A 22864-nucleotide genomic window follows, 5' to 3' on the forward strand; every position below is an offset into this window, starting at 1 on the left:
TTTCTTCTGTATTCAGTGCTTGGTTTTTTTTGGTTTTTTTGTTTTTGTTTTTTGCTTTTTCACCACACCCGCAGCATGTGGAAGTTCCCAGGCCAGGGATCAAATCCGGCTTGCAACCGTGACCTATACCACGGGTATAGAAATGCTGGATCCTTAATCCTCTGCACTGGGCTGGGGGTCAAACCTTCACTTCTGCAGAGAGGACACTAGATCCTTAACCTGCTGCACCACAGCAGGAGTTCCAGTGCTTATTTTCCATTGTTTGTTTTATTTTGTCTATGTACTTTCTTCTTCTCATCAAGTTAGTAGTACTTGTTTCTTTTTTTCATCGTGGCAAAATATATATATAACAAAATTTATTCTTTCAATCACTTTTAAGCATACAGTTCAATGTTTTTTAAACTAGCATTTTGTTGAGTCAACTGTTTTTCGGTTTGCTACCTCATTGATTTCTGCTTAAATCGTCACTTGCTTCTATGTTTTCTGCCCTTAAAAAGTTTTTGTTTTGGTGTTTAATGTACATAAGTTAAAATTCATCTGTTGAATGTACAGCTTGATGGATTTTGGTGATTGTATGCAGTTCTGTAATCATATGTGCACAATGCGGGCATAGACAGTTCCGTCACTCTAACAGTGTCTCTGTGTCTCTTTGTAGTTGACCTTTTCCCTGAGCCCCAGCCTTACCTCCTGATTTATCCATGTGTTTGCTTATGTCAGTAGCTGATTCCTTTTTATTTCTGATTAGTTTTCCATTGTGTGGATATAATGCAGTTTGTTTATCCGTTCTTTTTTTTTTTGATGGACAAATACTTGGGTCGTTATTAGTTTGGGGCTATTATGAACAGTGCTGCCCTGAAAATTTGTGTACAAGCCTTTGTGTGCACATATGTTTGTACTTCTCTTGGTTAAATATTTGGGGGAGAGATTGCTGAGTCATATGAAAATGTATATTTAATTTTATCACATATAGAAATAGTATTTTCCAAAGAGTTGTGTGTTCTCATTCCCAGTAGCAGTGTGTGAGAGTTTCATTTTTGTCACATAGCCTTACCAACACTTGTTATTGTCAGTTTTTTTAACTTTATAATTCTAGCTTTTGTGTTACTGCCATCTTAATTCAATTTTCTCTCATGGCTAGTGAGGTTTAGCATCTTTTAATGTGCTTGTAGGCAACTTCACTTTTGTGAGGCATCTATTCAAATATTTTGTCCATTTTTAAAATTGGGAAAGTTTTTTCTTGACTTTTAACAGCTCTTTATGTATTTTGCATAAAAGCCCTGTGTCAGAGCTATGTTTCACAAATATTTCCTTGTAGTTTGTGGCTTGCTTTCTTATTTGTGTCTTTTGAAAGCAAATTTGTTTTGATTAATTATTAATTTTTCTTTTTTTGTTTGTGTTTTTATGTGTTTTCTGTTTAAGAAATCTTTGCTAGTCTTGTATCACAAAGATTTCTCTCATGTTTTCTTCCAGAAGATTAATAATTTGGTTTTTACATTTAGGTTTTATGCTCCAGTTCATGTCATTTTTTTAAATTATTTTATTTTTTACAGAATAAAATACATATATTTAAACACAATTACGTTCACACAGATTATTATATCATGGATCTTAAGAAACAGATTAAGTGACTCCCTCTGGAGAAGTGGAATGGGAAAATATGCTGAGAGAAATAGGAAATTGATTCTATACTTTATCCCTTTTTGTATGGCTTTCGTCTTTACATTTAGTATTATCTATTACATTTCAATTTTTCTTTAAAAATTAGCGTTATATTAAAATTGTGTATATTATGCAACTAAAATTTACAAAGAAGAAAGCCTTATATACCATTAAATATTTTATATAGCATAATGAAAAGAATAGCTTCACTGGTAAGAATAACAAAAATAATATACCCTCTCCTCTGAAAATAAGTAAAATATAAAATGCATAAATTGGTTAAAAAAAGTGTAACTATATAAATATGTCCTCATAATTTGTTACATCTTATTGATTCTTCAGTATAGGCATTACACCATTCTAGGTGATGTGATAAAAAAAGACATTATAGACCTTAAATCGTACCATGGAGAGAAATAGTTATTAATAATACAATTGTAGAACTGTATTTAATTGTACAGTGTCATTGTTTAATTATAATTATCATAAATTCTTTGATGGCGAGGAAATCAGAATCAGATGTAAGAAGACTTCAGCATTCCAAGAATGATGTCAGATGACCCCCTTCATGGTGGATTATGTACTTACTTACTATGAGATATATTTCTTCTCCAGAGGTTCCTTGTTTGTGCGTCAATTGTAGATTTTTGGTGTGCATTTATTCTGAAGTTTTGATATAAGAGTCTATATGTATATGAGGTGGTTTTAAGTTGTTGTTATCTTAATTGCAAGTTCATCTCCAGTGTCCTGCATTTGTACTCACCTCTTCTCATGATGTCTGATTTTGGTGGTATAATTGTGCATAGGTGATTTCGTATCTTTACTGTATATATACCTTTACTGGTGAGCCTTGTCATTTGTGGTATTTTTGTTTCCTGTTGCTGTCTTTTCTGCCTAGAGAAGTTCCTTTAGTATTTGTTGTAAGGCTGGTTTAGTGTTGCTGAATTCTCTCAGCTTTTGCTTATCTGAGAAGGTTTTGATTTCTCCTTCAAATCTGCATGAGAGCCTTGCTGGATAAAGTAATCTTGGTTGGAGGTTTTTTCCTTTCATCATGTTAAGTATATCATGCCACTCCCTTCTGGCTTGCAGAGTTTCTGCTGAAAAATCTGCTGATAACCTTATTGGGGTTCCCTTGTGTGTTACTTGTTTCTTTTCCCTAGCTGCTTTCAAGATTTTCTCTTTGTCTTTAATTTTGGTCAGTTTGATGAATATGTGTCTTGGTGTATTCCTCCTTGGGTTTATTGTGTATGGTACTCGTTGTGCTTCCTGGATTTGAGTGAGTGGTTCCTTTCCCATGTGAGGGAAGTTTTCGGCTATTAGCTCTTGGAATATTTTTTCTGTCTCCTTCTCTCTCTCTCCTCCTTCTGGCACCCCTATAATACAGATGTTGGTAGGTTTAACGTTGTCCCAGAGTTCTCTGAGACTCTCTTCATTTGTTTTCAATCTTTTTTCTCTTTTCTGTTCTGCATCCGTAATTTCCACTAATCTGTCCTCCACCTTGCTTATTTGTTCTTCTGCCTCCTGTATTCTGCTGTTAGCTGCTTCTAGTGAATTTTTTATTTCCGTTATTGTATTTTGCATCTCTTCTTGTTTAAGTTTTATATCTTGTATCTCTTTGGTCAGTGTTTCCTGTAAGTTATCCATCTTTGCCTCCAGTTTATTCCCAATGTCTTGCATCATCTTCAGCATCAACAGTCTAAAGTCTTTTTCCTGGATGCTGAGAATCTCCTCATTGCTTAGCTGATTTTCTGGGGTTTTTTCTTTCTCCCTCGTTTGAGTTACAGTTCTCTGTCTTTTCATTTTTACAGGTATTTGGTGTGGTGACCTTTTTATAGATAATAGAGCTATAGCCTCTCTCACTTCTGGTGTCTGCCCCCCTTGTGGCTGAAGTCAGTATGGGGGCTTGGTGTAGGCTTCCTGATGGGAGGGGCTGATGCCTGCCCACTGGTAGGTGGAGCCATTCCTATCCCTCTGGTGGGTGGGGCTTAGTCTCTGGATGGGATTAGAGGCAGCTGTGTGCCTGAGGGGTCTTTAGGTAGTCTGTTTACTGAGGGGTGGGACTGTGATCCCACCTGGGTTGTTGTTTGCCCTGGGGCTTCTCAGTGCTGACTGATGGGTGGGGCCATATTTTCCCAAAATGGCCACCTCCAGAGAAAGGCAACTGCTGAATAATCCTGAGAGCTTTGCCTTCAATGTCCTTCCCTCACAACAAGCCACATTCACCCCTGTTTTCCCAGGATGTCCTCCAAGAACTGCAGTCAGGTTTGACCCAGATTCCTATGGAGACATTGCTTTGCCCTGGGACCTAGTGCACGTGAAAGTCCATGTGCCCCTTTTAAGAATGGGGTCTCTGTTTCCCCCAGTTCTGTGGAGCTCCTGTGCACAAGCCCCACTGGTCTTCAATGCCAGATGCTCCAGTGGCTCTTTCTCCCAGTGCCAGATCCCCGCACGTGAGGGTTTGATGTGGGGCTCAGAACTCTCACTCCTGTAGGTAAGTCTCTGTGAGCCAGTTAGTTTCCAGTCTGTGGAGCTTCCCACCCAGGAGGTATGGGGTTGTTTATATTGTGAAATCACCCTTCCTACCTCTTGAGGTAGCCTCCTCTTTTTCTTCTGGAGTAGGTTATCTTTTTTAAGGTTTCTGGTCCATTTGGGTGAAGATTGCTTAGTCTTTAGTTGTGAATTTTGTTGTTTTTAGGAGAGAAGTTGAGCTCCAGTCCTTCTATTCCACCATCTTAATCCTGTCTTAGTTCATGTCAATTTTTATATGGTGTGAGGTGATGGTAGCCATTCATTTTTTATTTCTATATAGATATCCACTTGTTCCAGCACCATTTGTTGAAGAATATCTTTTCCCCCACTTTGAATTATTTTGGTACCTTTGTTGAAAGTCAGTTGGCCGTGTATGTGTGTGTGTGATTCTGGCTCCGTTCTGTTCCATTGATCTGTATGTTTGTCCTGACATCAGTATCACTTTCTTGACTACTACAGCTCCACAGTAATTTTGATTCAGGTAGTGCAAGTCTTCTACTTCGTTATTTTTTCTGCAGATTATTTTGGCTCTTCTAGGTCCTTTGCCCTTTCCACGTAGATTTTAAAATCAGCTTATCACTAGTTTCAATAAGGCTTGTAAAGATTTTGATTGGGATTGTGTTGAATCTGCAGCTCACTTTGAGAAGAGCTGCCGTTTCATCAGTATTGAGTCTATCCAATCCGTGAATATGGCATATCTCTCCATTGATTTGGGTCATCTTTAACTTCTGTCATCAAAGTTTTGTAGTGTTCATTTGTATATATTATACTCATCTTGTGTTACATGTTATTTCTAAGCTTTTTTTATGTCATTATAAATGGAGTTATTTTTTAAAATTTCATTGTCTAATGTCAGTTACTAGCATAAAGAAATATAGTTGCTTTTATGTGTTGACCTTGAATCCTGTGAACTTACTGAAGTCATGTAGTTTCTACTGACTGCTTTGTAGGTTTTTAGTTTTCTAAAATCATGTTGTATATGTTGTGCTTTCTTTTTAGTTTATTCATTTTTTGGTTACTTCTTAGTTGGAAATTTAATTCAACTAATATTCCTTCGCTTTTATTGGTAAAAGGATCATACTGAGAATTTTCTTTAGCTGCTCTAAATGTGTCTTATAGATTATGATATGTGGTGTTTTAATTATCATTTTTTTAGAAATGCTCTAATTTCAATTTGCATCTTGTATTTCGCCCAAGAATTAATAGAAGATGTACTAATAGAAGGTGTAGTTGTTTAATGAAAATTGATCTAGTAGTTTTCTAGGGTTTCCGTAACAAAATATCAACAGAAATTAATTTTCTTACTGTTCTGGAGGCTGTATGTCATAGATCTCAGAGTGTTAGCAGGTTGGGTTTCTCCTGAGGCCTCTCTCCTTGACTTGCAGCTTGATTGCCTTCTTACTGTGTCCTCACAGGGACTTTCCTCTGAGCACACGTATCCCTGTATCCCTGGTACCCCCTCGTCTTATAAGGACACCTGTCTTAGGGTTAGGGCCCATCTGTAACCTCTTTAAAGGCCCTTTCTCCAAATACATTCACATTTAAAGTACTAGGAGTTGGGACTTCAACACATGAATTTGGGGAGAGACACAGTTCAGTCTGTAACAGAAGATTTTTGAATTTCCAGGTGATAGCACTTTAAAAAAAATTTTTGTTGTTAATTTCCCGTTTTATGCATTGTGACTAGAGAGTATTGTTCCCGTTATTTCTGCTTTATGGAGCACACTAATGTTTTCTTTGTGACCTAATATATCAAGGCCCAGGACCAGGGTAAAGCTAGTGAGGCACCCAGGGTGCAAAATTTAAGGAGATACTCAATCTTATGCAAGAACCTGAGAGCGAGTCTCCTTAAATTTTGCACCCTGCACACCTCGTTGCCTCCCCTCAGTCAGGTCCAATAATACATGATTGCTTTCTGTGTTACATAAGGATTTGAAAAGGAAAGGCTCAATTGTAGGAGTATGAAGTTTGACATATACATTCTTAAGATGTACCTCATTGAACTTATTAACTACGATGTTTAGGTCTTATGTGTACTTTTATTTTTTGTCTACTTGATTTGTCTTATACAGAGAGTGATATATTAAAGATTCCTAGTATTACTTTAGTGCGTTTCTGTGTCAGACTCTGTAAGATTTTTTGTAACTTTTTGCTTTGTAGGTGATTGCTATTTTATTTGGTGTATAGATAATCATAATGGTTATGCCTTAATTGTGAATTGTAGACTTTAGCATTTAAACGCACTTTTATTTTTGTCATTAACTTTTTTGTTTGAATTCTACCTTGTTTGATATTATTATTATTATTATTATTTTTGTCTTTTTTTGCCATTTCTTGGGCCGCTCCTGCGGCATATGGAGGTTCCCAGGCTAGGGGTCGAATTGGAGCTGTAGCTGCCAGCCTGCGCCAGAGCCACAGCAACGCGGGATCCAAGCCACATCTGCGACCTACACCACAGCTCACGGCAACGCCGGATCGGTAACCCACTGAGCGAGGCCAGGGATCGAACCCGCAACCTCATGGTTCCTAGTCGGATTTGTTAACCACTGCACCACGACGGGAACTCCTGATATTATTATTATTACTCTTATTTTCTTATTGCTTCCATTTGCCTGGTGTACTTTTGTTTATCCCCTCATTTTTGGTATTTCTGAATCAACTTTGCCTTTTAAATGTGTCTTTTATGTGTAGCATATAGTTGAGTCTCGCTTTGGATCCAAATTAGAGATCTTTTTGTTTCAGTAGATGAATTAAATCTGTTTACGTGCGGTAAGCTCCCTGCTCACTGCATAGACTTTTAGGCAGGAGATGAGAGATCACTTGCTAGGATTTAGAATTATTTTCCTCTTTTTACTTACATATGTTTTGAAGTTTGGGCATTGTCTGCCATTTATGTGATTTTGTGTGGTTTTGTTTGATCTTGTTTTTCTGTATTGTTTTGCAGGACATGTATATAACATAGAGCTAGGCATTTGCTTTTATCTTCAGCTTCTGGAAGGCCCCCATATCTGCGTTTTTAAATTTGGAAATCTTAATGGCTTTCTAATTATATGATTAAAGTTGAGAGATTTTTAAAAATCACTTTCATTAAGCTGTATGCTTTGAGATAAGGTTTTTGATTTTCATTACTCAGGAAAGAATCACCTCTGGTAGAGATATATGTATTATTTACAAATGTCAGGTTTTATAAGCTATTAATTTAAATGTTAGCTGCCACAATTCTAGAACCATGAATCTGTTGTTGATTTTGAGAGCCAATCTGGTCCTACCACTCTTTGCTTTTAAGTGAATACATTTTTTTAACTGGGGATAGGTGAGGTTTTTGTTATTGTTGTTCTAATCTCTCCTGGACAGTCTCCAGGAAGGAGCGGGAGACCCCCTCCAAGAAGCTCACTCTAATATTTTATCCTCTTACAGTCCCACAGCTTGGCCAGTAAGAATCTTTTCTCAGAATATAAGCCTGTTTCTCCTGGTTTGGGTTTCTGTTGCCATAGTGATAAAATGTTCAGCAATCACTCCTTGAAGACAATAATGAACTAGACCCTTAAATTTTTTTTTTTTTTTTTGGCGCCGCAAAATGGCTTTTATTCTTACAGCCTTTTTTAAAAAAATTCTGTTACTTTGTTAATTTTTATTGAATTCCTCTTCAGTTTCTCCAGACCATTTATAAGGTGTAATTGACCCCAACTTATTTTAGAGTAAGAGCATAGTAACCAACATAAAATATAGCAGAAGAAGTAATTTGCAAACTATGCATGATTTTTTTTTTATTGGTTTACAATTGTGTTTTTTTTCATGGCAGTTCTGATTTATAAGTCTAGCTCCATCCACTGGCTCTATTTTGATCAATTATTAAAATAATAGCAGCTTGTATTATTTAGAAATTGTGATAAGTTAGAAAGAGACTACCTGTGGAGAAAAAGGTTTTACTAAGGCTTATAAAAAGTCTAAAGCATGTAAGCAGAAGAACCTATTTATTTATAAACAATAGATACTTGTGATAAGTAGACTTAATCACTGCTTTTTCAGATGCTTTAAATTATTAATTATGTACCAGTCTTGTCTTTATTAAAGTGCATTTCTTCACCACTAGCATAAATAATAAAATGATTATTCCAAAAGTATTCCATATTTTAAAAGGCTGCTCCTCCCACCCGCTCACAATGAGTTTGTAAAATTTGTCAAGTTACCTGTAAATTAAAGACATGTAAATATTGAGATAAACTATCCAGTCAACTTTTGATTATGACAGTAACTCAACTCCAACTAAACTGAAGCAAAAAAAGGGACTTCATTCGCTCTCATAAATTGTGGAAAGGACAGAAATTGTACTGGTCTCACGGACACCTGGGTCTAGGAACTCAAATGTGTCAGATAAGAGTGGCTTCTTCCCTCCTTTCATCTCCCTCCTCTCTTTTCTAACTCCTGTGTCTGCTTCTCTCCTACTGCTTTCCCTGCGAGGACTAGACTATATTTTGAGATCAAAGAAGACAGAGTTCTTACTTGATGATTCAAGTTAGGAAAATCTAGAAAAGGCTTTGGGTCTGGTTCACACGCCCATCCCTGGGCCCATCACTGTGGCCAGGGGGATAGGGCACTCTGCCTCCGCCCAGGTTTTGTGCCTGTTTCTGAGTGTGTGTAGGGGGGCGGGGGGGCAGGGGCGGTATTTGGGGGGAGGGAGGGAGAGGCAGTTATGAGTGGTTCATTATCAGAAGTGAGGAGAAGTGTCTTGGAGAAATTGCATCAATAACTAACTGAGGGAAGGGGAACTTGATTATTTAAGATTTTGCATTATTTAAGACCAGAGCTGTTTTCCATTTGTGGCTTTCTGATTTTTTTCTTAAGGTTTTTAGAAACACTTTTTAAACGGTTATTTACAACATCTTTCTTTCTACTTATACTTCCTCTTGAGATGAGTTATCTGTTGTATATTATCTTAGTAGGGAGCAAGAGACTTAGCCTTGGCCGGTGGAACAGTTTCTTGTAGAGAATTTGAACTGCAGAGTAAGTAATGGAAAAACCAGCATTTGACAAACCAGGCAGTTCGTGTGGCATGTCCTCGCTCATGATTCTGGCCAATTATTCTAGCCTGGTTCTGGTTCCCTAGTTCCCTGTCGATTCATTGAGTCTCTTAAGTCTTACCAGGAAGGGCCCTTTTTGCTAATAATGACCAGAGTCAGTTTCCAGTGCTCATAGCAAGAACTTTGATTTTAATAGGTTGATATAAGAACTGCCATTCTCTAGAAACTTATTCTAAGGATCTTTGACCACAGAGAAATCATAAATACAACTTCTTTGGCTTGCCCTTGTCTATTGCTTTTCCTTGGTAATGGATGCTGACATCAAATGAAGCCAAAAGATGATACCAGAACCTTGGCGCCTCATATTATTGGCCACCTATAGCTTTTAAAATCTCATTTTAAATCACTTTTAAAAAATTTTAAAGTGAGAGCTCAGTCCCTCAGTCATACTGGCTGCCTTTCAAACGTGCTGAAGTCCCATGCAGCTGGTGATCACGATACTGGATGGTGCAAATTGTAGAACATTTCCGTCATTGAGGATATAGCTCCATCAGACTGCCGTTGAGCTGTAAATTCCTTAAAAGAGAAGGATTCTGTCTGGTATTTTCTGGTTTATCCGCAGCACTTAGGTCTGGGGCTCCGCCGTTGTGGGTTCTCGGTAAATATTTGCTGAATGTTGAAAGGACACATATCAGCTGCCTGCCATAGAAAACCTACGCAATAATCAGCATAATAGGCTTCCCTGTGCTTCGAAGAGTACTTGGAACAGCTCCAACTCACTGTTATTCCAAATGTCCCCACTGAACTTTTCCACAGCTGCAAACTCTGTTGTTACCTTGGCCTTCCAGTCGACCTACCAAATCGACTTCCATTATTTCCATCTATTTACAATAGCCTTGTAAACATAAAGGCCTGCTAAATATTTGAAGGATTTTTAAAAGGGACGCTTGAGGGCTTTTCCTCTTAAATCTAAGTAGTGTAAAATCCTTTTCACGGGGTCTTCAGAGATAAACTGTTTTAAGGTTCTGGCTGAGAATATATTACTCTTTTTGAAGAGGACACAAATTGTGCAGCTGTTCATTCATCTCAGGGATGAAAGCACATAAAATATTTGATAGACTATAGTTTCTTTTAAATCCCAAGCTTAAAATCATTATAATTGTGGCATAATGAAGTAGGGGACAGAGTAATTCCTTGAGTGTGAGGAGGCCTGGATCCTGTCTTATTTGTCTACTTGGTAGCTGTGTGATTGGGACCTAACTTTGCTAAGCCTCCCTCTCTTTTTCTCTATCACCTGGAAAAATAAAGATGATTCTGCTTACTTCCATAGGACTATTGTGAGAAATCACTGCAACTGACCAGCTTTAATTTGTTTGTTTTTTTTTTTTTTTTTTTTTTGGTCTTTTTAGGGCTGTACCTAAGGCATATGAAAGTTCCCAGGCTAGGGGTAAAATTGGAGCTGCAGCTGCCAGCCTGCGCTACCAGCCACAGCAACTCAGGATCCAAGCTACATCTGCAACCTACACCACAACTCATGACAACACCGGATTCTTAACCCACTGAGCGAGGCCAGGGATCAAACCTGCGTCCTTGTGGATGCCAGTCAGATTCCTTTCCACTGAGGCATGACGGGAACTCCATGCATGTTCTATTGTAGACATCATGGTAGGCATTAAGGAACATTTAGGAGCTCTGTAACCTAAGAGAGCGAAAGTGAAATAGCACTGTATCTGAAAGGGTTCTGTAAACTGTGAAGTGCTGTAGGGCTGTAAGAGTTCTCCTCATCCGGACTGCTTTCTCCTGGCTTGCAGACGCGTCATGCACTCGTCCGCCAAAGCCTGTTCCCCGTGTGCATCAAAATCCTCCCCATCAGCGTTTTGTCTTCCCTGTAGTACTCTCTCATCCTCCTAGACAAATTTGATGTCCCATCTTCTCTGTGCCTGTAGTTTATAGGTTTTTTCACAGCAAAAGCAGAAGTGTGCTACAGTGTAATTGTGTGTGAATACAACTTAGTCACCTGAAGTCACAGTCTTGGTCTTTGAATCTACCACTTTGCATAGCAAGCACAATGCCTGGTGTTGATGCAGGCACTCGATAAAACCATTGTTTTAAACAGTGAAATATATGAACTATGGATTTTTAATAATGTCTTTTGTTGGGTTGGGATTTTTAGGTTGAAACTTCAACAACAGATTGTGAATATTGAAAATGCGGAGAAAGAAAAAAAGGAAAATTCTGACCTGAAACAGGTATTATTTTAGGAAACATTTTGCTTTTATTTTTTAAGTGCATCCTTAAATCTGTGTTTTGAATCTTTGTTGGAATTTTGCATATGACTATCCTGAAAATATCACCCCAGTTGTGAACAGATTGTTGAGGTTGATAGGTAAAGATAAAGTGTTTAAACCTTTTTAAGCTTTAGTTTAGTAAGCTTCTTTTGCTAACTGCTGTTTTTAGGACATTCGTATGTTGTGGCCCATGATGATTTTTTTTAAAAATTATAGTTTAAATGACAGTATTTTGATGTTCCAAATTTAAAATATAGATTAAAAGATCATCCGTGTTTTAACTTACTTGTGTGATTGATACCTTTGCATTTCTTACTCCATGAGCAACTTTTTATTATATCCCTCTGCAATCTAAGAGTTGTATTTATGGAAGGAAATTCATATTTTAATTAAAGTTACTTGGGTTCAGGAAAGATTTATATGGGTGGGAGTTCCTGTTGTGGCTCAGCAGTAATGATCCCTGGCCTTGCTCAGGCGGTTAAAGAATCTGATGTTGCTGTGAGCTGCGGTGTAGGTCACAGACGTGGCTTGGATCCTGCGTTGCTATGGCTGTGGTGTAGGCCGGCAGCTGCAGCTCCAATTTGACTCCTAGCCTGGGAACCTCCATATGCCACAGTGTGGCCCTAAAAGACAAAAAAAAAAAAAAAAAAAAGGTGTGGGGGGGAGAGCTGTATATGGGCAAAACAGATTGTGAGGAATGATAATCCCATTTTTAGGATTTATGCTTACATGCCAGCCGGCATTGCTTTGTATGTATAGTTGTGGTTTCTAAGCCTCAAGTAGGCGGGCACAACGTTTGATACTCTGAGAGACGTTTTCTGGTTTCATTGGCATTGGGCTTTCTGTCATCCTATAGATACGCAGAAGTATTAAGCTCTTTGCAGGTGCTTGTTCAGTTAGCTCTAATACATTTTTTAACATTTACAATTCCAGTTAAAAATGCTCAGCAGGGAGTTCCCATTGTTGCTCAATGGTTAGCTAATCTGACTAGGAACCATGAGGTTGCAGGTTTGATCCCTGGCCTTGCTCAGTGGGTTAAGGATCTGGTGTTGCTGTGAGCTGTGGTGTAGGTTGCCGACGCAGCTTGGTTCCCATGTTGCTGTGGCTCTGGCGTAGGCTGGCAGCTACAGCTCCGATTAGACCCCTAGCCTGGGAACCTCCATATGCCGCGGGAACAGCCCAAGAAAAGGCAAAAAGACCAAAAAAAAAAAAAAAAAGCTCAGCAGTTGTTCATGGAGAAATTCATTCTAAATAATACCATTCTGCTTTATTCTTCTGACAGTTGCTCTTTGGACATAGGTAGTCTTGTATGTTGCTTTGCTACCATCAGGAAGTAATGGAATCATTTCCCATTTATTGCATAAAGACTCTGGTTTCTTTTTGACTCTTGAGTCTTATAAGGGTTCTTTTGATCTAGAGTCTCTTGACTGTGTCCACACTTCTCTCAGAGAATGGCTTAGAGAGATAGAAGAAGTTGAAAGAAAAATGAAGACTTGTTTATTAATTCATCAAATGGCTTGTCCAGGAGGTGTAGCTGTGTCCCCAAAGAAGATTATTTAGACAGAATTTAAGAGCAGTGTGGGTCTCCTAGCCTGTTAGTCTGTAACTAACTAGATGATTAGCTGCTTTTTGTGAGAAAAAGTATCTCCAGATAAAGGTAAATAGGGATGGAGAAGAAACCTGGGTAACGTTTCACAGGTTGATGAATGGTTCTAGGGGCCAAGGAATCCCTACCATTCATTAGATTTCTCAGAGCATCGTTCTTCTGTCCAACAGTGGGATGTATAGAACGCTTAAAAACTACTCAAAAACAATGTGAAAGGGGTCCTTATGTATTCATGATTCCCAGCTATTCAGAAAGCAGAACTACTGGAAGGGTTGCTGGTCACAGGGTTTGTGGAGTAGGAGAATGGGTTTTCTTAGCAGCTTCCCAGCTCACCTGCTTTTAAAATCTTTTCTTTCCTAGGAGGCCCTAATAGTTGGATTCTCTTTGCTCACTGCTCGGCTCTCCTCCTAATGACCCTTCTCCCCATTCCTAGTCCCTTTCCTGGTCTGCTTATTTGGGAAAGAAGAAAGCTCAGTAGCAGCTTGAGGAATAGGGTTCTTGATAGTCTCTGGTTATATTGAGAAGTGATCTTAATGCTGCTGCTTTTTATTGTTTCATTTCAGGGTGTCCTCAGGGGCGTATCAGTCGGGTGGGGCCGTTGGAGGGAAGATGCTTAGTGTCCTCGGCCTCTCTCATGTTCTGTTGCATTTGTTTAATGGCCGTATGTTTCTTTTCTTTCTTCTCTTTTAAGCAAATCAGTAGGTTGCAGATCCAGGTGACCTCACTTGCACAGTCAGAGAATGAGTTGCTGAATTCAAACCAAATACTAAAGGAGATGGTGGAGGAGTTAAAGCAGGAATGCCGAAATTTAAGAAGCCAGTCTGAAAAAGCACGACTGGAAGTTGAAAAGTAGAGTTTGCTCTTTTTTTTATGTACAAACTATTTCTTCTTTCTGCTATATTATACACAGTTATTCTAATGATGATTCCACTATTGAATGTATTTTGGGAATTACAAATACTCCAGTGACTGTATAGTGGTCTTAGGGTATTGTATTTTCTGTTTTTAGAGCTGAGCTTTATGGACTCTTTTTTTTTTTTTAAGGAACATTTAGGGAATAAAATTCTATCCTTTTAAAATTCTGCCTTACCACAGTATTCTGAAAACCTTCTGAGAAACATTTCTTTATTCTTTGAATAAGTCAATACATTTCTTACTTAAAATATCTAAATTATTCTTCTGAATGCCAGAGAACAGAAAATTTTTGATGTGCACACCTTCCTAGAATTAGAATTATAATCCTTTGGATTTTCCCTTTGAAAAGCTTATTTATTTGTTTATATCTTTTGGTCTTGAAATCTCTTAGTAGTAGACAGTCTTCTGAGCTGGTAGGGAGATGATTTTGGTGATCAAGAGCTCATATTCCTTGGAAATTTTTTGTTAGATACGGTAGAAAACTACTATTTTGTATTTGTTTTTTTACTATAAGTTGTCAATATTATAAGTTTTTTAATCTACAGAACATTTTTTCACATTTTTTTCTTCTGAAGGCTTTCTCGCCACATAGAATTTGTTTTCCTAGTTTTTCTGTTATTTCGTATTTTAAGGCTTGTCCATGGCCTCATATATATGGATGAATTTCAAGAAAAGGAAATATGCAAGATAATTGTCCATAATGTGTTGTGACATTCCACAGAATCCAAAATATTTTGCTTATATTTTGCAAAAAATGGGAATTTATATCTTGGGATACTCAAGTGTTTGATTGAAATATGCTTAAGAATTCTAATCACAAGAATAACTACCAGGTTTAACTAATTCATCATTGGTTTCAGAATGTTATTCATAGGATTATATAGCAGAAAATAGCTGGATTAGGGGGTCAAAAGATGTGATTTTGGTACCAACTAAGACACTTAAAATCTCTATGACATTAGTCATGCAACCTGACTATTCTCAAGGTTTGTAATCTCATTTTTACTGCCTATAGCAATGACACTAAAAATCGTAAAGTGTACAGAAGAGCTTTAGAGATGTAAGTTGTGATGATATTACTATAAAATATCATTTATATGAATTTTACTCTAGCCAGAAAACATACCGCATTAAGACTTGATACCAGGGTTGATTTTTAACCATCTTTATTAGGCCCAGTTTTTTTTTGTTTTTGTTTTTTAATTCAAGCATAGTCAGTTTACAGTGTTGAGCAATTTGTGCTGTACAGCAAAGTGACCCAGTCATACGTATATAAGCATTCTTTTTCATATGATCTTCCATCATAGGGCCAGTCTTTCATAACTTGGTGGTATCATGGCTCAAAGCTGATGATCAGTTGTTTGTCCTGCCATTAACTATGTATAAAAAGTCTTTAAGCAAGTTAGTTAATGGCTCTAAGCCATTAAAATGGAGATGGTAGACGTACCTCACTTGGGGTCATTGTGAAGAGTAAGTGATATAGTGCATGTATTACTCCACACACAGTAGCTGGCTCATAGGAAACACTCAAGAGTGGTGATGTTAGCAAAGACATGGCCATTCAAGAAGAGCCGCATTGGATGATGAAGGAGGTAGTGAGTTTGATTATATTTGTGATCATACCTATTTAATTCTAAGCGTTAACATCCCATGTTTTGCATGCATTCTTCTTACAGGGCACTGGAAGAGAAGCAAAAACACTGGTTGGAAGAAAAGCATAAGCTTCATGAACGTATCACTGACAGAGAAGAAAAGTATAATCAAGCCAAAGAGAAACTGCAGCGAGCTGCAATTGCCCAGAAAAAGGCAAGTGGTTCTTATGAAAGGGATTTCTACAGATTAAAACATAACTATTTTAGAAGAATAATTAAGACTGAAAATTAAAACTGAGATTAAAGTGGTATATTCGATTTGATACTTAAACATGACATTTTGCTGTCAACATTGCAAAGATAAATTAGGAAAATGCAAACTGTTCAACAGGTTTATTTCTCTTTTTTCTTTTTTAAAATAATGGCTGTACCCTCAGCATAAGGAAGTCCCCCGGCCAGAGATTGAATCCAAGCCATAGCTGTGATGCGACCTCCTCCACAGCTGTGGCCACACCAGAGCCTTTAACCCACTGTGCTGGGCCAGGGATCCAACCTGCGCCTCCACAGCAACCTGAGCCACTGCCGTTGGATTTTTAACCCACTGCGCTACAGTGAGAATTCCAACAGGTTTATTTCTAAATGTTGTGCACAAGTCATTTTTTCAGAGCCCACATGCATTTTTCCACATGTGTTTTTCATTAATAGACTTTCTAGACCAGCCCATACAAGTCTCCTTTAACTCATTGTACACTTAAATTGCGGGGTGATTAGGCCTGTTTCAGCTGTGCTTAACTAATACTTGGAACATTGTTTTTGTGGTTAAAATGCCGTTTTGTTTCCGGCTGGGAAATATAGAAGCAAGTATGTCCTTGCCCCAGCAGGAGAAACTAGAACTCCCCCTGGCTTCTGAAACAGCCATGATAGTTCCCACAGCCATGATCTTTTGTAAGTTTCATCTTGCAGGCATGTTTTCTGCAGCACCTGAAAATTTTGTTTTCTTGGAACTAGTCCAGGGCATCATGGAAATAATGTAACCACATGATTCATCTAAGTCAGTGGTTTGCAATTTCTTTTCTACTCCACAAAGCCAAGGGAATGCCCCATCAGAAACCGTTGGCAGCAATTCAGCACTCACTTTATTTTTTTAAACTAAAAATTTTTTCTTTTAAATTTTTTTGGAATAAGTTGATTTGTAGTGTATTAGTTTCAGATGTACAGCAGAGTTGAATCAGATATCTATGTGTATTATATACATATGTCCATTCTTTTTCCTATATGAGTTATTACAAACTACTGCATAGATGTCTCTGTGTACAGTAGGTTCTTGTTAATTATTTTACACAGTAGTGTGTGTATGTTATTGCCATCCTCCTAATTCCTCCCTCCTCCCACATGGTTTCCCCCTCTGGTAACTATAAGATTGATTTTGAAGTCTGTGGGTTTGTTTCTGTTTTATTTTTATTTATGTTTCTTTTTCATGGCCACACCTGTGGCAAATGGAAGTTCCTAGGCTAAGGGCTGAATCAGAGCTGTAGCTGCAGATCTCTGACATAGCCACAGCAACACTGAATCTGAGCCTCATCTGCAACCTATGTCACAGCTTGTGGCAACGCCAGATCCTTAACTCACTGAGCAAGGCCAGGAATCAAACCTGTATCCTCATAGAGACAACATCAGGTCCTTAACCTGCTGAGCCACAATGGGAACTCCTATTTCTGTTTTATAAATAAGCTATTTTGTATCATTTTTTATTAGATTCCACATATAAGTAATATCATATGATATTTGTCTTTCTCTGGCTTAGTTCACTCAGTATGATAATCTGTAGGACCTTTCATGTTGCTGCAAATGGCATTATTTCATTCTTTTTTATGGCTAAGTAATATTCCATTGTATATATGTACCACATCTTTATCCACTTCTCTGTTGATGGACACTTAGGTTGCTTCCATGGCATGGCTATTATAAATAGTGCTGCTGTGAACATTGGGGTGCATTATATTTTTGAATTTAGGTTTTCTCTGGATATATGCCCATGAGTGGGATTGCTGGATCATATTATAGTTCTATATTTAGTTTTTAAAGGAACCTTCATAGTAATTGTACTAATTTACATTCCTATCAATAACAGTTACATTTTTTTCTACACCCTCTTCATCATTAAGTGTTTGTAGATTTTTGAATGATGGCCATTCTGACTGGTGGGAGGTGATGCTTCATTGTAGTTTTGACTTGCATTGCTCTAATAATTAGTGATGTTGAGCATCTTTTTATGTGTTTTTTGGGCCATTTCTTTGTCTTTGGAGAAATGTTTATGTCTTCCGCCCATTTTTCAGTCGGGTTGTTTTTTTCATATAAGGCTGCATGAGATATTTGTATATTTTGGTGATTAATCCCTTTTTAAAGGCTTTGCAGATATTTTCTCCTACTCTTTGGGTTGTCCTTTCTGTGTTTTTTTGTTTTTTAGGGCCACACTTGCGGCATTTGGAAGTTCCCAGGCTAGGGGTCAAATTGGAGCTACAGCTGCCGGCCTGTGCCACAGCCACAGCAAGATCCGAGCCATGTCTGTGACCTACACCACAACTCAGGGCAATGTCGGATCCCTGACCCACTGAGCAAGGCCGGGGTTTGAACCTCCATCCTCATGGATACTAGTCAGACTTGTTTCATACAAGGCCTGTGTTTTCTTATTGATTTTCCGTCTGGATTATCTGTCTGTTGATGCAAGTGGGGTGTTAACGTCCCCCACTATTATTGTATTATTCTCAATTTCTCCTTTTATGGCTCCTAACATTTGCCTTATATAACGTGGTGCACCTATGTTGGTTGTGTGTATATTTTTAGTTGTTGTATCTTCTTGGATTGATGCTTTGATTTTTATATAGTCTCCTTTGTCTCTTGTCTTTATTTTGAAGTCTGTTTTGTCTGATATGAGTGTTGCTATTTCAGCTTGTTTTTTTGATTTCTATTTGCATGGAATACCTTGTTCCATACCCTCACTGTGTCGTTAGGTCTGTAGTGGGTCTCTTGTAGACCACATATGTATGCTCTTGGTTTTTTTAATCTATTCAGCCAGTCTGCATCTTTCACTTGGATTAATTAAACCATTTACATTCAGTGTAATTATGCATATGTCTGTACTTATTGCCATTTCCTTAATTGTTTTGCATTTGTTGATGTTGGGCTTTTTTCTTCCCTTCCTCTTTTGTTCTCTTATGATTTGATGACTATCTTCAGTGTTATATTTGGTTTGCCTTTTCTTTTTTATGTGGGTGTCTATTGCTGGTTTTTGATTTGTGGTTCCCATTAGATTTTGGTATAGTCTATATGTACAGAATTGTTTTAGGTTCCTGATCTCTTAATTTCAAATATATTTTCAATATGCTGCATTTGTACTCTCCTCTTGTCACGATTGCTAGTTTTAATACCGTATCTGGATCCTGCAGTTATTTTCATCAAGATTGGGGATGGGGAAAGTAGTGTTAAAAAAACAGTCCCGCGCATGATTTGGTCTGTCTCCGTTGATAAGTTCCCTTAGTAGTGGCCTTAGTTGTGGGCAAGAGAGAATGTCTGAAATGAGAGGAAGGTGCTTCTAGATAGAGGTACGCCAGTGTCTGAATGTCTCTGTGATTATTGGTAAGGTGAGCTGTTCGTATTTCCGTAAGAGAAGGGAACTGTGTATCATTTACATACACTGAATCTAGAAATCAAGGACACGGCTCCCCGTCACCTGTTCGTGTTACTAAATATAAGCTCCAAATGCATCCTGATAGTTGGAGTGACAACATGAGAAGCCTAAGTCATTACTTCCCACTTTCTTGGTTCATGAATATTGCTTTTCTCTTTCCATTATGCTAAAAGTCATACAGCGTTGAGATTAGAAAACAGTGCATAACTATATAGTGATCCCAGGGTTTTATACTCAAATATAAACACTTATTTTGTTGTCTTGTCGTTTTTGTCCCCCGTGTATATCAGTTCTCTTTCTTTTTGTCTATGTAAGCACTGTATATTAAGAGGATTTCAGGGAGGTATTTTATGGCATGGGATAATCTCAGAAAGCCTCCTTATGCTTCCTTGTACTATTTGAAGCCTAAAAAGCATCTGAAGCCAGATTCTAGCTAGAGATCATTAGAAATTATAAAGGCTGATTTTTATCTTTCACAGAGAAACTTTTATGTTGAGGTTTTAGCGATAAGTATCTTAGAGATCAGATTCTAACAATTGAGGTTAGTTTGGGTTGACTTCCTTTGGAGCAAAAGTGACATCCAGTGGTCAGAGAGATTATCAACTAATCGTAGGTGTACCAGAGAGAGGGGAGGAGGTGATATTTTAAGAAATGTGCACAGTAACCTTTGATCAGTATTGGCCTAAGGTGAACGTTTTTCCTCCTGAAGTAACTGCCCAGTAATGGGTGTGAGTATAGTAAAGGCCTACTTTACTTCTGAAAACACGGTTGTAGGATTTTAAATTGTAGGAAATTGTTAAACTCAACTCAGTAAATAGTTATGATCCAGAGCTGTTCCACTATGTGGGACCCTGCCCTAGAGGCTTACAACTTTACATCACTTAAAGTGGAAACACAGACAATACGTGTGACATAGAAACACTGTAAAAAAGTATTACGTGTAAGTACATATAAGTATGTGTGATTTTAGGGCTGCGGGATCTTAGCATTCAGATAGTTTTTATAGAGTAGGACACTGAAGTGGTAGGTAGCCAAGATCACCTGACTAGTTAAGAATGCCATGACTAAAATCCACGTCTTTCCATGCTTAATCCTCTGCTTTTTCTGCACTGTGCCTCTCATAATTTCCCACTTTATTTGATTCCAAACACTTTACCGCTTTTCTCTTCATTATAGCTATAATCCGATTCTGTGGCAGAGTGATCACCATAAAATTAATTTCTTCAACTCTTTTTTTCATTCAAGTTAAAGATAATGCTTCTATATGAACATTTTGGCTGTAAGATTACATAAATATTCATAAAAGTGCAGCATACTTTTAAAATTCTTTAGATGACAAAAATCAAAACCTTTTTAAGTAGTAAGACTTAAAACAAGTCACAAAATGTTACCTTTAGGTTAGAAATCATCTTTCAGAGTTACTCTCCTATGGGAGGGTCTTATGACCGGGGGTTATTTTTTCAAGCGCCTTATTTTTCCCCCGGGCTAGCTGAGATGGTTCACTGCCATCTGACTGACATTTGCAGCTCCATCTTCCTAAGCATAAGGCTTATGTCATTTCTGCTAAGTGCTTCTAGGTGGAGTCTTTGTGAAATGATATTTTGCTGTGTCAGTTTGTTTGGAAAAGCTTGACCAAGTATCTTGAGTTGGGGTGCCCTTCTGTGATTGACGACTCTGTGTATTTCGCCCGCACACTCTTTGAGTGTGAGTGTGAAGAACCCGCTCTTGGTCTGACGACAGTGAGTTGTGCTTTTCCTTCTGAGGCACTTGAAATGATAACGTGTTATTTTTATTCTAAGGCGTAGCTCTCTGAGATAATTCTTGGTTAGATGTTGTTAGGATTAGTTTTGAAAAAGAAATGAACTGTAGTCTTAAAGTTGTAAAATATCTACTGGGTGTGTTGTGTGGCCTCGCATTATGTTATCCACTGAGGGGACGTAGATGCCACGGTTCATCCCTGCTCTTGATAACCATGTCATCTGATTGAAGAAATAAGATAACATGCAATACTTAAGGGGTCTATTTGTCACCTCCGTGTGATCTCTGTGGACACTAAAGTTTGAGAATTACCGTGCTGGAGAGAAGAGAGCCTGAAACAGGGAGACCAGACCTAAAAGCTATTACAATAGTGTGGGGTGTTTTTGTTTGTTTGTTTTGTTTTTTAGGGCCACACCTGTGGCATATGGAAGTTCCCAGGCTGGGGTCAAATCAAAGCGGCAGCTGCTGGCCTACCCCACAGCCACACAGGATCTGAGCCGTGTCTGCAGCCTACCACACCACAGCTCATGCCATTGCCGGATATTTAACCTACTGAGCGAGGCCAGGGATCACACCCCCATCTTCATGGATACTAGTTGGGTTCATTACTGCTGAGGCACAACAGAAACTCCTTTAATAATCTGAAGATGAGGTAAGAAGTCTGGAATTGGGGCTTGCAACATAAATGAAGGTAAAGAATCATTCATAAAAGTATTCTGAAAGGAAAAAAATTACAAAATATGATGATAAATAAGAAAAATATGAAGTATTTTAGCTGTGAGAGGGTATAAGAGGAATTGGCACCATGGAATGAAGACCATGTGTCAGTTGAGTAGGAAGAGAAGATATATCTGCCTAAGCACATGTCAGAGAGGAAGTGAAGGCAGTGCATCCGTGTAGACATGTCCTAGCCTCTTCAGTGAAGATACGGTATAGGTAACCAGAAGCAAGGGAATGTAAGGCATGGAGATTGGTCATTCAGGTTAGACATGTGTAGTTAGACACTTGAGATTTTGGAAGTGGTTGAAGAATTAAAGGACTAAGACGTTTGTTCCCTTGGAAAGAGGAGCTGGCTTTAGTAGAGGAATGGCCATAGAGGTAGATGTTGTAGAAACCACAGGAAAAGAAAGGTATCAAAGATAAATGGGCATGGTTATTGAAAAGAGTTCACCGAATTTGCATAGAAGGCGGTAAAAGGAACATTTGAGCTTTGATTCTTACATCAGTATTCTTTTGATTTTTCTTTGATTCTTTGTGTTAGAATATTTGTACCCCTAAAGCACTCATTTGATTATCCTGTGATTGTACTGGACTGTTAAAATTAAGATCATTTCTTACAGCCACTTTCCCCCCTGGATTTTCATTTCTTTCGGTAGCATGGCATTCTTTCAGTCACTTAGGCTTCAGACCTTTGATTCATCCTGAGGGCTCCCTTTCCCCAAATCTAGTCAGTCGCTGTATTAGTTTCCTAGGGCTGCTATAACATTGCATGAAACTGTGTGGCTCAAAACAACAGACTTCTGGAGTTCTGGAAGTCAGAAGTCCAAAGTCAAGGTGCTGGTCAGGCAAGGGTCTCTCCAGAAGCTCTGGGGAGGGACCTGTCCCATGCCTCTCTCTCCTGGCTTTGGGGGTTGCTAGCAATCCTAGGTGTTGCTTGGCTTGTAGACACATCAGTGCAGTCTTAGAGGACTGCCCCCTGTCAGATGTCAGGACTCAGGAAGACTGCTCCGGGTGAGAGGCGATGGAGACTTGGAACAGAGAACTGGAGAGAGGTGGTCGCAGAACTCAGGAAGGCATTTTACTTAGGG

At 38.3% G+C, this 22864-nt stretch overlaps 1 protein-coding gene across 4 annotated transcripts in view; it reads left to right on the forward strand.

Annotated features, from left to right (window-relative positions):
- Positions 1-22864, forward strand: part of CEP83 (centrosomal protein 83) — a 139169-nt gene that overhangs the window by 92213 nt on the left and 24092 nt on the right. For all 4 annotated transcript variants that reach the window (XM_021092763.1, XM_021092760.1, XM_021092761.1 and 1 more), the window contains 3 exons: positions 11383-11458; positions 13795-13952; positions 15695-15824. In XM_021092763.1, the coding sequence (XP_020948422.1) occupies positions 11383-11458; positions 13795-13952; positions 15695-15824 (364 nt within the window). The remainder of the gene's footprint in view (positions 1-11382; positions 11459-13794; positions 13953-15694; positions 15825-22864) is intronic.

Source organism: Sus scrofa, chromosome 5 (genome assembly GCF_000003025.6).
Source record: "Sus scrofa isolate TJ Tabasco breed Duroc chromosome 5, Sscrofa11.1, whole genome shotgun sequence".
In the NCBI taxonomy this organism is placed as follows: Eukaryota; Metazoa; Chordata; class Mammalia; order Artiodactyla; family Suidae; genus Sus; species Sus scrofa.